Below are 11,612 nucleotides of genomic sequence, written 5' to 3'. Positions count from 1 at the left end.
CCATGCTGTTTGAGGCCAAAAGAAACTAATAAAGTTATTGCTGTATAATTCCATATACAGATGTACGTGTTTGGTCTGAATAAGATAAGATAGTTTTTGCATAGATTTACATCAAGAAACAGTAGCAATATTCTATAAACTACAAACATGAACAGAGCATAGTTACAAACATATAGAAATATAGATACATACTTGATGTTCACTCCACCTTTAACTGAAAGTTTTGTTTCGTCGTTGATGAACATGCTGTAGTATTACTACACTGTATATAACTGAGTAGAGCCAGTATATAGAGGTGACTGGCTTCAGGAGGTCTACAGTGGACGTCTGCTTCCGCTGTCTTATCTTAGCTGTTATTTTCACCCCATCCATTACAGCGTGGCAAGATGTACTCGCAGATGTTATGAGCAATGAAACACTATACACAAACGAGAATTTGTTGCGGCCTTCGTCGGTGATAAAAAGTAGTTCTGAAAAATTTGTTTGCACACAAAGCTCGTATGTTTGAATTGACGAATGTTCATGTTTTCTTAGAAATTATAGGTTTTCTGGCACCGTGTATGGAAGTGTAAAACTGTGCGGCAACAGTGTAGTAACACTGTTGAAATGGGGAATATTTTTGTTGTATGTGTACTTTGCACGGCGGCTGGGGTGCGTTTTCGATTTCGTAAACAGGTTTAATGACGTAAATTGAAATGCTCTCTTCTTTCCCCATTTGTACGCGAAAGCATTCCTAAATAGCACGCGTGTATCTTTCCATTTATCGTATACACCCGGAGAGAAGTTGATTTACTTATCCCTCATTGAATTCCTCGAATGGCGTTTTGTTTCTGTCTTTGCTTGTTCCTACCTACCTTGACGCAATGCTCATTGATTTCCCAACTACATTGATGGCAGGTAGTAAGTAATGAAGACAATTTCATCATGAGCGTCAGTTTACGTAGTATCAGCTGGGATACATGCCATCATGTCTCACCACAGCATCCCGTTTAGAACTGACAAACTTTGTACATAAGAACATCCTTATTATAGTCCAGCGGATAATGTTACAATTATGCATTTTCTTTTTGCTAGCCTAAAAATTGGCCCATATGTTGCTTATACTACAAACATAAGATGGAGATAGTGAGAGCGCGACGCTTCGGTACAGATTCTTGTACCGTTGTCGAGCAGGGATGAAACATACACTGTTGTCAAAGTATATATAGTGAGTGAGTGAGTGAGTGAGTTTGGGTGGTTGAGTGAGTGAGTGAGTGAGTGAGTTTAGTTGTTCCAGGTGGTCTGTAAGTAATCGAGTCTGGACCAGACAATGCAGTGATCAACAACACGATCATCGATCTGGGCAAATGGGCACCGATGACATGTGTCAACCAAGTCAGCGAGCCTGAACACCCGATCCCGTTAGTCGCCTGTTACGACAAGCATAGTCGCCTTTTATGGGAAGCATGGGTTGCTGAAGGCCTATTCTACCCCGCGACCTGCACGGGTGGTGTGTAACAAAGAAAACAAGACAACAAGATAATGAACTTTATCGTGTGGGCATTGAGGTGATGATGAAAATGGCTAGACAACAGGGGAAGGAGTACTTTAACAAGGCGGGCATGTTTATGCATATGAGTGTGTTTGGCTGTCTAAGTAAACCTCGTCTCAGTGTATTTCGTTATATAATTAATTCTAATATTAATTACACTTTACAGTTAATGGTTTCTTTCACAGTTACAGAAATATATTTATCACTGCTACACGGATAGAGTGCAGTGGAAGGGAGACAACTTTTGTAGGTTTGAGCGGCGATCCGGTACATGTACGTTTGGTCTTAAACGTAAATGAAGAACGTCTGTGCCTATACAGAACATAGTGTTGGGTAGGTAGGGTTATGGCTTACTTCATTCGTGCATGTCTGGGTCAGGTGCATACGTCAGCTGTGACATGGTAGCGTGAAAGAACAGTTTCGGCCCTATCCGCCTAGCACTTTGGGGTTAATTCGTCTGAAATGGCATATAGGTGTGTGTGTCACAGTACATGTATTTGGGGTTAGGGGTGCAATGCATTTTCATTGTTTGGAAACGTGGGTTTGTAATATGTATAGAAGATAAACATCCATGAGTGTGTGTAATTCGTTTGTGTATATAAAAGCGAGGTTTTGCCCGTACTGAATGATATGCCTAAGCATAAATTAACATCATTGGTTGGTAAGTTTATTCGTGTCCCGAGTGTTTTCATTATCGTGTAATCAAGCATTCTTTTCGGGTATTTGGTGGTCCTGAAAAGGACCGTTATGATAGATATGAGCGGACCGCTGTTTAAGCTCGCTCCCCACGGATACGGCGGGCAAGCTGAATGTCCTTCGGCATGATGGTGACACGCTTGGCGTGGATGGCGCACAAGTTGGTGTCCTCAAACAGACCGACAAGGTAAGCCTCGGAAGCCTCCTGAAGGGCCATGACGGCCGAGGACTGGAATCGTAGATCAGTCTTGAAGTCTTGGGCAATTTCACGGACAAGACGCTGGAATGGCAGCTTCCTGATCAAAAGCTCGGTGCTCTTCTGGTAACGACGGATCTCACGAAGGGCGACTGTTCCGGGCCTGTATCTGTGAGGTTTCTTTACACCTCCGGTAGCCGGGGCGCTTTTGCGAGCAGCCTTGGTGGCTAGCTGTTTTCGGGGAGCTTTTCCTCCGGTGGATTTACGCGCTGTCTGCTTAGTACGTGCCATCTCGATTCACAAGTGAAACTGAATCAAACACAGTTGATGCTCGCTCTTGACGGGAGTCGGACTTGCGCGGGGAGGCCGTTGATTGGTCGATGAGCAGCTATCCTGATTGGTTGCCTTTCTTTTCGTGGTCGTACGGACTGACTTGACTTGGCTCAGTGAGTGAGTTTTCACACATGCGATGTTAGTGTATAAACTCTTGGCATCGGCTGGGGCAATTACTTGTAATAACTGCAAAAACAAGACAATAAAACGTAATGAACGTGTGATGTAAGAACACACTAGTGCTAATTGGTATCCGCTATGTAAAAAAAGTGTGTTTTTGCCATTATTATGCTAGCTAGAACGTAAATACAACTGTTTTTATGCTTGGTTGTCTTCTCCGAGGTCCGCGCGTTCCTTTAAAAGCTGAACCCGGCCTTTCCCAGGACATTCTGTCTGCAAATCTCTCAGAGTAAAGATGTCAGGACGTGGTAAAGGAGGTAAAGGTCTTGGAAAAGGGGGCGCTAAGCGTCACAGGAAGGTTTTGCGTGATAACATCCAGGGTATCACCAAGCCCGCCATCCGTCGTTTGGCCAGAAGAGGTGGTGTCAAGCGTATCTCCGGTCTGATTTACGAAGAGACCCGTGGTGTCCTGAAAGTTTTCCTTGAAAATGTCATCCGTGATGCCGTCACCTACACAGAGCACGCCAAGAGGAAGACTGTCACTGCCATGGATGTCGTCTACGCCCTGAAACGCCAGGGACGTACCCTCTACGGATTCGGCGGTTGAAAACTTTGTGTTTTTACCAACACTCTCAACGGTCCTTTTCAGGACCACCAAATAACACAAAAGAATGCTTGATAACTTGATTTTATGAAAAACACATTGTCATTATTTCATTTGCATTCTAAATACATTCACACACGAACGCACGCACGCACGCACGCACGTGATGCAATCGAATAAATTCAAATGCACAGTAAAATGTTAACCGATTCACACCAGTGAAGAGCATGAGTGAAACGATGATATGTGGAACCAGAAAACAATAACAGCCAGTTAGTAAGTGAGTAGATTAGATGCGTTGATTGTGTATTGTAATCAGGTATAGGTTACAAATTTAAACCGTTTGTTTGTTTGTTTTTTGTTTGTTTTGTTTTTTAAAGAAAAAGAAACATGGATAATTATAACGTTATGTATGAAGAATACATAGGGCTTACATTAATACTCGTGAGTGTTCTCTCCTATTTGTGTTTAGTTTCTACACGTTATGTTTTGTTGTGTTTCTCTGAGTCTAATTACTTGTTTTCAAGTGTTCTTTTGTGAGAGTTGGTGGTCCTGAAAAGGACCGTTGGGTGGTAAGCAGAAGCCCGTAGGTGAACTGTCTACTTGGAGCTGGTGTACTTGGTGACGGCCTTAGTACCCTCAGAGACGGCGTGCTTGGCCAGTTCACCGGGGAGGAGAAGACGGACAGCGGTTTGGATCTCCCGAGAGGTGATAGTGGATCGCTTGTTGTAATGAGCGAGACGGGATGCCTCGGCGGCGATTCTCTCGAAGATATCGTTGACAAAGCTGTTCATGATGGACATAGCTTTGCTGCTGATACCAGTGTCAGGGTGCACCTGTTTCAACACCTTGTAGATGTAGATGCTGTAACTTTCCTTCCTCCTCCTCTTCTTTTTCTTGTCGCCGACACGTGCGGCCTTTGCCTTTCCGGCTTTCTTAGCTCCTTTAGAACTAACCTTTGGTGGCATGTTGATACTGAAGCAGTGCAAGATTGTGTATATGGATTTGGCGATCTCAGGCCTTTTATACAGCGGATCGGATCGGAGGTTTTGAGCGCGCGGACGTCGGAGAAGACAACCTTCCCGGCAAAATCCATGTTTCGACCCGGTGCGCGTCCAGTTGCTTTGTATAGGGCCGTATAAATGGGCTGAGTTCGTTGCTTGTTGTTGCATATCGATAAAACTACCAACATGTCAGGACGTGGTAAAGGCGGAAAAGTCAAGGGCAAATCCAAGTCCCGATCCTCCAGGGCCGGACTTCAGTTCCCCGTTGGACGTATCCATCGCCTCCTCCGTAAAGGAAACTATGCCGAACGCGTGGGTGCCGGAGCCCCAGTGTACCTGGCTGCCGTTTTGGAATACCTCGCCGCTGAGGTTCTTGAGTTGGCAGGTAACGCCGCAAGAGACAACAAGAAGACCAGAATCATCCCCAGACATCTGCAGCTGGCCATTAGGAACGACGAGGAGTTGAACAAACTTCTGTCCGGAGTAACCATCGCCCAAGGTGGTGTCCTCCCCAACATCCAGGCTGTCCTTCTCCCCAAGAAGACGCAAAAGTCTGCCGGAAAGTAAATTTCCACCCACGCTTCTCCATCAACGGTCCTTTTCAGGACCACCAAATCACACAAAAGAATGCTTGGAAATATGATGAAAACAAACTGCAGCAACTTTCCATGTTTACCTTGTACAATCGAATCATTATTATCCTAATTAATACAATCACACGCATACACAATGTCAATTATTTAATCAATACCAAAATGATGATATCAGTTCTAATATTAATTACACTTTACAGTTAATGGTTTCTTTCACAGTTACAGAAATATATTTATCACTGCTACACGGATAGAGTGCAGTGGAAGGGAGACAACTTTTGTAGGTTTGAGCGGCGATCCGGTACATGTACGTTTGGTCTTAAACGTAAATGAAGAACGTCTGTGCCTATACAGAACATAGTGTTGGGTAGGTAGGGTTATGGCTTACTTCATTCGTGCATGTCTGGGTCAGGTGCATACGTCAGCTGTGACATGGTAGCGTGAAAGAACAGTTTCGGCCCTATCCGCCTAGCACTTTGGGGTTAATTCGTCTGAAATGGCATATAGGTGTGTGTGTCACAGTACATGTATTTGGGGTTAGGGGTGCAATGCATTTTCATTGTTTGGAAACGTGGGTTTGTAATATGTATAGAAGATAAACATCCATGAGTGTGTGTAATTCGTTTGTGTATATAAAAGCGAGGTTTTGCCCGTACTGAATGATATGCCTAAGCATAAATTAACATCATTGGTTGGTAAGTTTATTCGTGTCCCGAGTGTTTTCATTATCGTGTAATCAAGCATTCTTTTCGGGTATTTGGTGGTCCTGAAAAGGACCGTTATGATAGATATGAGCGGACCGCTGTTTAAGCTCGCTCCCCACGGATACGGCGGGCAAGCTGAATGTCCTTCGGCATGATGGTGACACGCTTGGCGTGGATGGCGCACAAGTTGGTGTCCTCAAACAGACCGACAAGGTAAGCCTCGGAAGCCTCCTGAAGGGCCATGACGGCCGAGGACTGGAATCGTAGATCAGTCTTGAAGTCTTGGGCAATTTCACGGACAAGACGCTGGAATGGCAGCTTCCTGATCAAAAGCTCGGTGCTCTTCTGGTAACGACGGATCTCACGAAGGGCGACTGTTCCGGGCCTGTATCTGTGAGGTTTCTTTACACCTCCGGTAGCCGGGGCGCTTTTGCGAGCAGCCTTGGTGGCTAGCTGTTTTCGGGGAGCTTTTCCTCCGGTGGATTTACGCGCTGTCTGCTTAGTACGTGCCATCTCGATTCACAAGTGAAACTGAATCAAACACAGTTGATGCTCGCTCTTGACGGGAGTCGGACTTGCGCGGGGAGGCCGTTGATTGGTCGATGAGCAGCTATCCTGATTGGTTGCCTTTCTTTTCGTGGTCGTACGGACTGACTTGACTTGGCTCAGTGAGTGAGTTTTCACACATGCGATGTTAGTGTATAAACTCTTGGCATCGGCTGGGGCAATTACTTGTAATAACTGCAAAAACAAGACAATAAAACGTAATGAACGTGTGATGTAAGAACACACTAGTGCTAATTGGTATCCGCTATGTAAAAAAAGTGTGTTTTTGCCATTATTATGCTAGCTAGAACGTAAATACAACTGTTTTTATGCTTGGTTGTCTTCTCCGAGGTCCGCGCGTTCCTTTAAAAGCTGAACCCGGCCTTTCCCAGGACATTCTGTCTGCAAATCTCTCAGAGTAAAGATGTCAGGACGTGGTAAAGGAGGTAAAGGTCTTGGAAAAGGGGGCGCTAAGCGTCACAGGAAGGTTTTGCGTGATAACATCCAGGGTATCACCAAGCCCGCCATCCGTCGTTTGGCCAGAAGAGGTGGTGTCAAGCGTATCTCCGGTCTGATTTACGAAGAGACCCGTGGTGTCCTGAAAGTTTTCCTTGAAAATGTCATCCGTGATGCCGTCACCTACACAGAGCACGCCAAGAGGAAGACTGTCACTGCCATGGATGTCGTCTACGCCCTGAAACGCCAGGGACGTACCCTCTACGGATTCGGCGGTTGAAAACTTTGTGTTTTTACCAACACTCTCAACGGTCCTTTTCAGGACCACCAAATAACACAAAAGAATGCTTGATAACTTGATTTTATGAAAAACACATTGTCATTATTTCATTTGCATTCTAAATACATTCACACACGAACGCACGCACGCACGCACGCACGTGATGCAATCGAATAAATTCAAATGCACAGTAAAATGTTAACCGATTCACACCAGTGAAGAGCATGAGTGAAACGATGATATGTGGAACCAGAAAACAATAACAGCCAGTTAGTAAGTGAGTAGATTAGATGCGTTGATTGTGTATTGTAATCAGGTATAGGTTACAAATTTAAACCGTTTGTTTGTTTGTTTTTTGTTTGTTTTGTTTTTTAAAGAAAAAGAAACATGGATAATTATAACGTTATGTATGAAGAATACATAGGGCTTACATTAATACTCGTGAGTGTTCTCTCCTATTTGTGTTTAGTTTCTACACGTTATGTTTTGTTGTGTTTCTCTGAGTCTAATTACTTGTTTTCAAGTGTTCTTTTGTGAGAGTTGGTGGTCCTGAAAAGGACCGTTGGGTGGTAAGCAGAAGCCCGTAGGTGAACTGTCTACTTGGAGCTGGTGTACTTGGTGACGGCCTTAGTACCCTCAGAGACGGCGTGCTTGGCCAGTTCACCGGGGAGGAGAAGACGGACAGCGGTTTGGATCTCCCGAGAGGTGATAGTGGATCGCTTGTTGTAATGAGCGAGACGGGATGCCTCGGCGGCGATTCTCTCGAAGATATCGTTGACAAAGCTGTTCATGATGGACATAGCTTTGCTGCTGATACCAGTGTCAGGGTGCACCTGTTTCAACACCTTGTAGATGTAGATGCTGTAACTTTCCTTCCTCCTCCTCTTCTTTTTCTTGTCGCCGACACGTGCGGCCTTTGCCTTTCCGGCTTTCTTAGCTCCTTTAGAACTAACCTTTGGTGGCATGTTGATACTGAAGCAGTGCAAGATTGTGTATATGGATTTGGCGATCTCAGGCCTTTTATACAGCGGATCGGATCGGAGGTTTTGAGCGCGCGGACGTCGGAGAAGACAACCTTCCCGGCAAAATCCATGTTTCGACCCGGTGCGCGTCCAGTTGCTTTGTATAGGGCCGTATAAATGGGCTGAGTTCGTTGCTTGTTGTTGCATATCGATAAAACTACCAACATGTCAGGACGTGGTAAAGGCGGAAAAGTCAAGGGCAAATCCAAGTCCCGATCCTCCAGGGCCGGACTTCAGTTCCCCGTTGGACGTATCCATCGCCTCCTCCGTAAAGGAAACTATGCCGAACGCGTGGGTGCCGGAGCCCCAGTGTACCTGGCTGCCGTTTTGGAATACCTCGCCGCTGAGGTTCTTGAGTTGGCAGGTAACGCCGCAAGAGACAACAAGAAGACCAGAATCATCCCCAGACATCTGCAGCTGGCCATTAGGAACGACGAGGAGTTGAACAAACTTCTGTCCGGAGTAACCATCGCCCAAGGTGGTGTCCTCCCCAACATCCAGGCTGTCCTTCTCCCCAAGAAGACGCAAAAGTCTGCCGGAAAGTAAATTTCCACCCACGCTTCTCCATCAACGGTCCTTTTCAGGACCACCAAATCACACAAAAGAATGCTTGGAAATATGATGAAAACAAACTGCAGCAACTTTCCATGTTTACCTTGTACAATCGAATCATTATTATCCTAATTAATACAATCACACGCATACACAATGTCAATTATTTAATCAATACCAAAATGATGATATCAGTTCTAATATTAATTACACTTTACAGTTAATGGTTTCTTTCACAGTTACAGAAATATATTTATCACTGCTACACGGATAGAGTGCAGTGGAAGGGAGACAACTTTTGTAGGTTTGAGCGGCGATCCGGTACATGTACGTTTGGTCTTAAACGTAAATGAAGAACGTCTGTGCCTATACAGAACATAGTGTTGGGTAGGTAGGGTTATGGCTTACTTCATTCGTGCATGTCTGGGTCAGGTGCATACGTCAGCTGTGACATGGTAGCGTGAAAGAACAGTTTCGGCCCTATCCGCCTAGCACTTTGGGGTTAATTCGTCTGAAATGGCATATAGGTGTGTGTGTCACAGTACATGTATTTGGGGTTAGGGGTGCAATGCATTTTCATTGTTTGGAAACGTGGGTTTGTAATATGTATAGAAGATAAACATCCATGAGTGTGTGTAATTCGTTTGTGTATATAAAAGCGAGGTTTTGCCCGTACTGAATGATATGCCTAAGCATAAATTAACATCATTGGTTGGTAAGTTTATTCGTGTCCCGAGTGTTTTCATTATCGTGTAATCAAGCATTCTTTTCGGGTATTTGGTGGTCCTGAAAAGGACCGTTATGATAGATATGAGCGGACCGCTGTTTAAGCTCGCTCCCCACGGATACGGCGGGCAAGCTGAATGTCCTTCGGCATGATGGTGACACGCTTGGCGTGGATGGCGCACAAGTTGGTGTCCTCAAACAGACCGACAAGGTAAGCCTCGGAAGCCTCCTGAAGGGCCATGACGGCCGAGGACTGGAATCGTAGATCAGTCTTGAAGTCTTGGGCAATTTCACGGACAAGACGCTGGAATGGCAGCTTCCTGATCAAAAGCTCGGTGCTCTTCTGGTAACGACGGATCTCACGAAGGGCGACTGTTCCGGGCCTGTACCTGTGAGGTTTCTTTACACCTCCGGTAGCCGGGGCGCTTTTGCGAGCAGCCTTGGTGGCTAGCTGTTTTCGGGGAGCTTTTCCTCCGGTGGATTTACGCGCTGTCTGCTTAGTACGTGCCATCTCGATTCACAAGTGAAACTGAATCAAACACAGTTGATGCTCGCTCTTGACGGGAGTCGGACTTGCGCGGGGAGGCCGTTGATTGGTCGATGAGCAGCTATCCTGATTGGTTGCCTTTCTTTTCGTGGTCGTACGGACTGACTTGACTTGGCTCAGTGAGTGAGTTTTCACACATGCGATGTTAGTGTATAAACTCTTGGCATCGGCTGGGGCAATTACTTGTAATAACTGCAAAAACAAGACAATAAAACGTAATGAACGTGTGATGTAAGAACACACTAGTGCTAATTGGTATCCGCTATGTAAAAAAAGTGTGTTTTTGCCATTATTATGCTAGCTAGAACGTAAATACAACTGTTTTTATGCTTGGTTGTCTTCTCCGAGGTCCGCGCGTTCCTTTAAAAGCTGAACCCGGCCTTTCCCAGGACATTCTGTCTGCAAATCTCTCAGAGTAAAGATGTCAGGACGTGGTAAAGGAGGTAAAGGTCTTGGAAAAGGGGGCGCTAAGCGTCACAGGAAGGTTTTGCGTGATAACATCCAGGGTATCACCAAGCCCGCCATCCGTCGTTTGGCCAGAAGAGGTGGTGTCAAGCGTATCTCCGGTCTGATTTACGAAGAGACCCGTGGTGTCCTGAAAGTTTTCCTTGAAAATGTCATCCGTGATGCCGTCACCTACACAGAGCACGCCAAGAGGAAGACTGTCACTGCCATGGATGTCGTCTACGCCCTGAAACGCCAGGGACGTACCCTCTACGGATTCGGCGGTTGAAAACTTTGTGTTTTTACCAACACTCTCAACGGTCCTTTTCAGGACCACCAAATAACACAAAAGAATGCTTGATAACTTGATTTTATGAAAAACACATTGTCATTATTTCATTTGCATTCTAAATACATTCACACACGAACGCACGCACGCACGCACGCACGTGATGCAATCGAATAAATTCAAATGCACAGTAAAATGTTAACCGATTCACACCAGTGAAGAGCATGAGTGAAACGATGATATGTGGAACCAGAAAACAATAACAGCCAGTTAGTAAGTGAGTAGATTAGATGCGTTGATTGTGTATTGTAATCAGGTATAGGTTACAAATTTAAACCGTTTGTTTGTTTGTTTTTTGTTTGTTTTGTTTTTTAAAGAAAAAGAAACATGGATAATTATAACGTTATGTATGAAGAATACATAGGGCTTACATTAATACTCGTGAGTGTTCTCTCCTATTTGTGTTTAGTTTCTACACGTTATGTTTTGTTGTGTTTCTCTGAGTCTAATTACTTGTTTTCAAGTGTTCTTTTGTGAGAGTTGGTGGTCCTGAAAAGGACCGTTGGGTGGTAAGCAGAAGCCCGTAGGTGAACTGTCTACTTGGAGCTGGTGTACTTGGTGACGGCCTTAGTACCCTCAGAGACGGCGTGCTTGGCCAGTTCACCGGGGAGGAGAAGACGGACAGCGGTTTGGATCTCCCGAGAGGTGATAGTGGATCGCTTGTTGTAATGAGCGAGACGGGATGCCTCGGCGGCGATTCTCTCGAAGATATCGTTGACAAAGCTGTTCATGATGGACATAGCTTTGCTGCTGATACCAGTGTCAGGGTGCACCTGTTTCAACACCTTGTAGATGTAGATGCTGTAACTTTCCTTCCTCCTCCTCTTCTTTTTCTTGTCGCCGACACGTGCGGCCTTTGCCTTTCCGGCTTTCTTAGCTCCTTTAGAACTAACCTTTGGTGGCATGTTG

At 45.2% G+C, this 11,612-nt stretch overlaps 11 protein-coding genes across 11 annotated transcripts; 5 read left to right on the top strand and 6 right to left on the bottom strand.

The window, feature by feature from the left end:
* Positions 1–2,303: 2,303 nt before the first annotated feature.
* Positions 2,304–2,714, bottom strand: LOC137270014 (histone H3). Its single transcript, XM_067803828.1, has one exon. It carries the CDS (start codon positions 2,712–2,714, stop codon positions 2,304–2,306), a length of 411 nt encoding a protein of 136 aa, XP_067659929.1.
* A 457-nt stretch (positions 2,715–3,171) lies between these two features.
* LOC137270051 (histone H4) lies at positions 3,172–3,483 on the top strand. Its single transcript, XM_067803861.1, has one exon. It carries the CDS (start codon positions 3,172–3,174, stop codon positions 3,481–3,483), a length of 312 nt encoding a protein of 103 aa, XP_067659962.1.
* Positions 3,484–3,774: 291 nt separating this feature from the next.
* On the bottom strand, positions 3,775–4,448 carry LOC137270034 (histone H2B, gonadal). Its single transcript, XM_067803845.1, has one exon. The coding sequence runs from the start codon at positions 4,446–4,448 to the stop codon at positions 4,080–4,082; it is 369 nt and encodes a 122-aa protein (XP_067659946.1). The 3' UTR covers positions 3,775–4,079.
* Positions 4,449–4,670: 222 nt separating this feature from the next.
* LOC137270033 (histone H2A) lies at positions 4,671–5,051 on the top strand. The gene has a single exon (XM_067803844.1). The coding sequence runs from the start codon at positions 4,671–4,673 to the stop codon at positions 5,049–5,051; it is 381 nt and encodes a 126-aa protein (XP_067659945.1).
* Positions 5,052–5,883: 832 nt separating this feature from the next.
* Positions 5,884–6,294, bottom strand: LOC137270017 (histone H3). The gene has a single exon (XM_067803830.1). It carries the CDS (start codon positions 6,292–6,294, stop codon positions 5,884–5,886), a length of 411 nt encoding a protein of 136 aa, XP_067659931.1.
* A 457-nt stretch (positions 6,295–6,751) lies between these two features.
* On the top strand, positions 6,752–7,063 carry LOC137270050 (histone H4). Its single transcript, XM_067803860.1, has one exon. The coding sequence runs from the start codon at positions 6,752–6,754 to the stop codon at positions 7,061–7,063; it is 312 nt and encodes a 103-aa protein (XP_067659961.1).
* A 291-nt stretch (positions 7,064–7,354) lies between these two features.
* LOC137270035 (histone H2B, gonadal) lies at positions 7,355–8,028 on the bottom strand. The gene has a single exon (XM_067803847.1). The coding sequence runs from the start codon at positions 8,026–8,028 to the stop codon at positions 7,660–7,662; it is 369 nt and encodes a 122-aa protein (XP_067659948.1). The 3' UTR covers positions 7,355–7,659.
* Positions 8,029–8,250: 222 nt separating this feature from the next.
* LOC137270032 (histone H2A) lies at positions 8,251–8,631 on the top strand. The gene has a single exon (XM_067803843.1). It carries the CDS (start codon positions 8,251–8,253, stop codon positions 8,629–8,631), a length of 381 nt encoding a protein of 126 aa, XP_067659944.1.
* An 832-nt stretch (positions 8,632–9,463) lies between these two features.
* Positions 9,464–9,874, bottom strand: LOC137270018 (histone H3). Its single transcript, XM_067803831.1, has one exon. The coding sequence runs from the start codon at positions 9,872–9,874 to the stop codon at positions 9,464–9,466; it is 411 nt and encodes a 136-aa protein (XP_067659932.1).
* Positions 9,875–10,331: 457 nt separating this feature from the next.
* LOC137270049 (histone H4) lies at positions 10,332–10,643 on the top strand. The gene has a single exon (XM_067803859.1). The coding sequence runs from the start codon at positions 10,332–10,334 to the stop codon at positions 10,641–10,643; it is 312 nt and encodes a 103-aa protein (XP_067659960.1).
* Positions 10,644–10,934: 291 nt separating this feature from the next.
* On the bottom strand, positions 10,935–11,608 carry LOC137270041 (histone H2B, gonadal). Its single transcript, XM_067803852.1, has one exon. It carries the CDS (start codon positions 11,606–11,608, stop codon positions 11,240–11,242), a length of 369 nt encoding a protein of 122 aa, XP_067659953.1. The 3' UTR covers positions 10,935–11,239.
* Between the last annotated feature and the right edge of the window lie 4 nt (positions 11,609–11,612).

This window comes from Haliotis asinina, unplaced genomic scaffold (assembly GCF_037392515.1).
Source record: "Haliotis asinina isolate JCU_RB_2024 unplaced genomic scaffold, JCU_Hal_asi_v2 scaffold_27, whole genome shotgun sequence".
Classification (NCBI taxonomy): Eukaryota; Metazoa; Mollusca; class Gastropoda; order Lepetellida; family Haliotidae; genus Haliotis; species Haliotis asinina.
Note: the sequence above shows the minus strand (reverse complement) of the source record. Positions and strands in the feature narration are given on the sequence as shown.

Excerpts from the sequence above, each read along its gene's own strand:
- LOC137270014 (XM_067803828.1), bottom strand. The coding sequence starts at position 2,714 with ATGGCACGTACTAAGCAGACAGCGCGTAAATCCACCGGAGGAAAAGCT.
- LOC137270051 (XM_067803861.1), top strand. The coding sequence starts at position 3,172 with ATGTCAGGACGTGGTAAAGGAGGTAAAGGTCTTGGAAAAGGGGGCGCT.
- LOC137270034 (XM_067803845.1), bottom strand. The coding sequence starts at position 4,448 with ATGCCACCAAAGGTTAGTTCTAAAGGAGCTAAGAAAGCCGGAAAGGCA.
- LOC137270033 (XM_067803844.1), top strand. The coding sequence starts at position 4,671 with ATGTCAGGACGTGGTAAAGGCGGAAAAGTCAAGGGCAAATCCAAGTCC.
- LOC137270017 (XM_067803830.1), bottom strand. The coding sequence starts at position 6,294 with ATGGCACGTACTAAGCAGACAGCGCGTAAATCCACCGGAGGAAAAGCT.
- LOC137270050 (XM_067803860.1), top strand. The coding sequence starts at position 6,752 with ATGTCAGGACGTGGTAAAGGAGGTAAAGGTCTTGGAAAAGGGGGCGCT.
- LOC137270035 (XM_067803847.1), bottom strand. The coding sequence starts at position 8,028 with ATGCCACCAAAGGTTAGTTCTAAAGGAGCTAAGAAAGCCGGAAAGGCA.
- LOC137270032 (XM_067803843.1), top strand. The coding sequence starts at position 8,251 with ATGTCAGGACGTGGTAAAGGCGGAAAAGTCAAGGGCAAATCCAAGTCC.
- LOC137270018 (XM_067803831.1), bottom strand. The coding sequence starts at position 9,874 with ATGGCACGTACTAAGCAGACAGCGCGTAAATCCACCGGAGGAAAAGCT.
- LOC137270049 (XM_067803859.1), top strand. The coding sequence starts at position 10,332 with ATGTCAGGACGTGGTAAAGGAGGTAAAGGTCTTGGAAAAGGGGGCGCT.
- LOC137270041 (XM_067803852.1), bottom strand. The coding sequence starts at position 11,608 with ATGCCACCAAAGGTTAGTTCTAAAGGAGCTAAGAAAGCCGGAAAGGCA.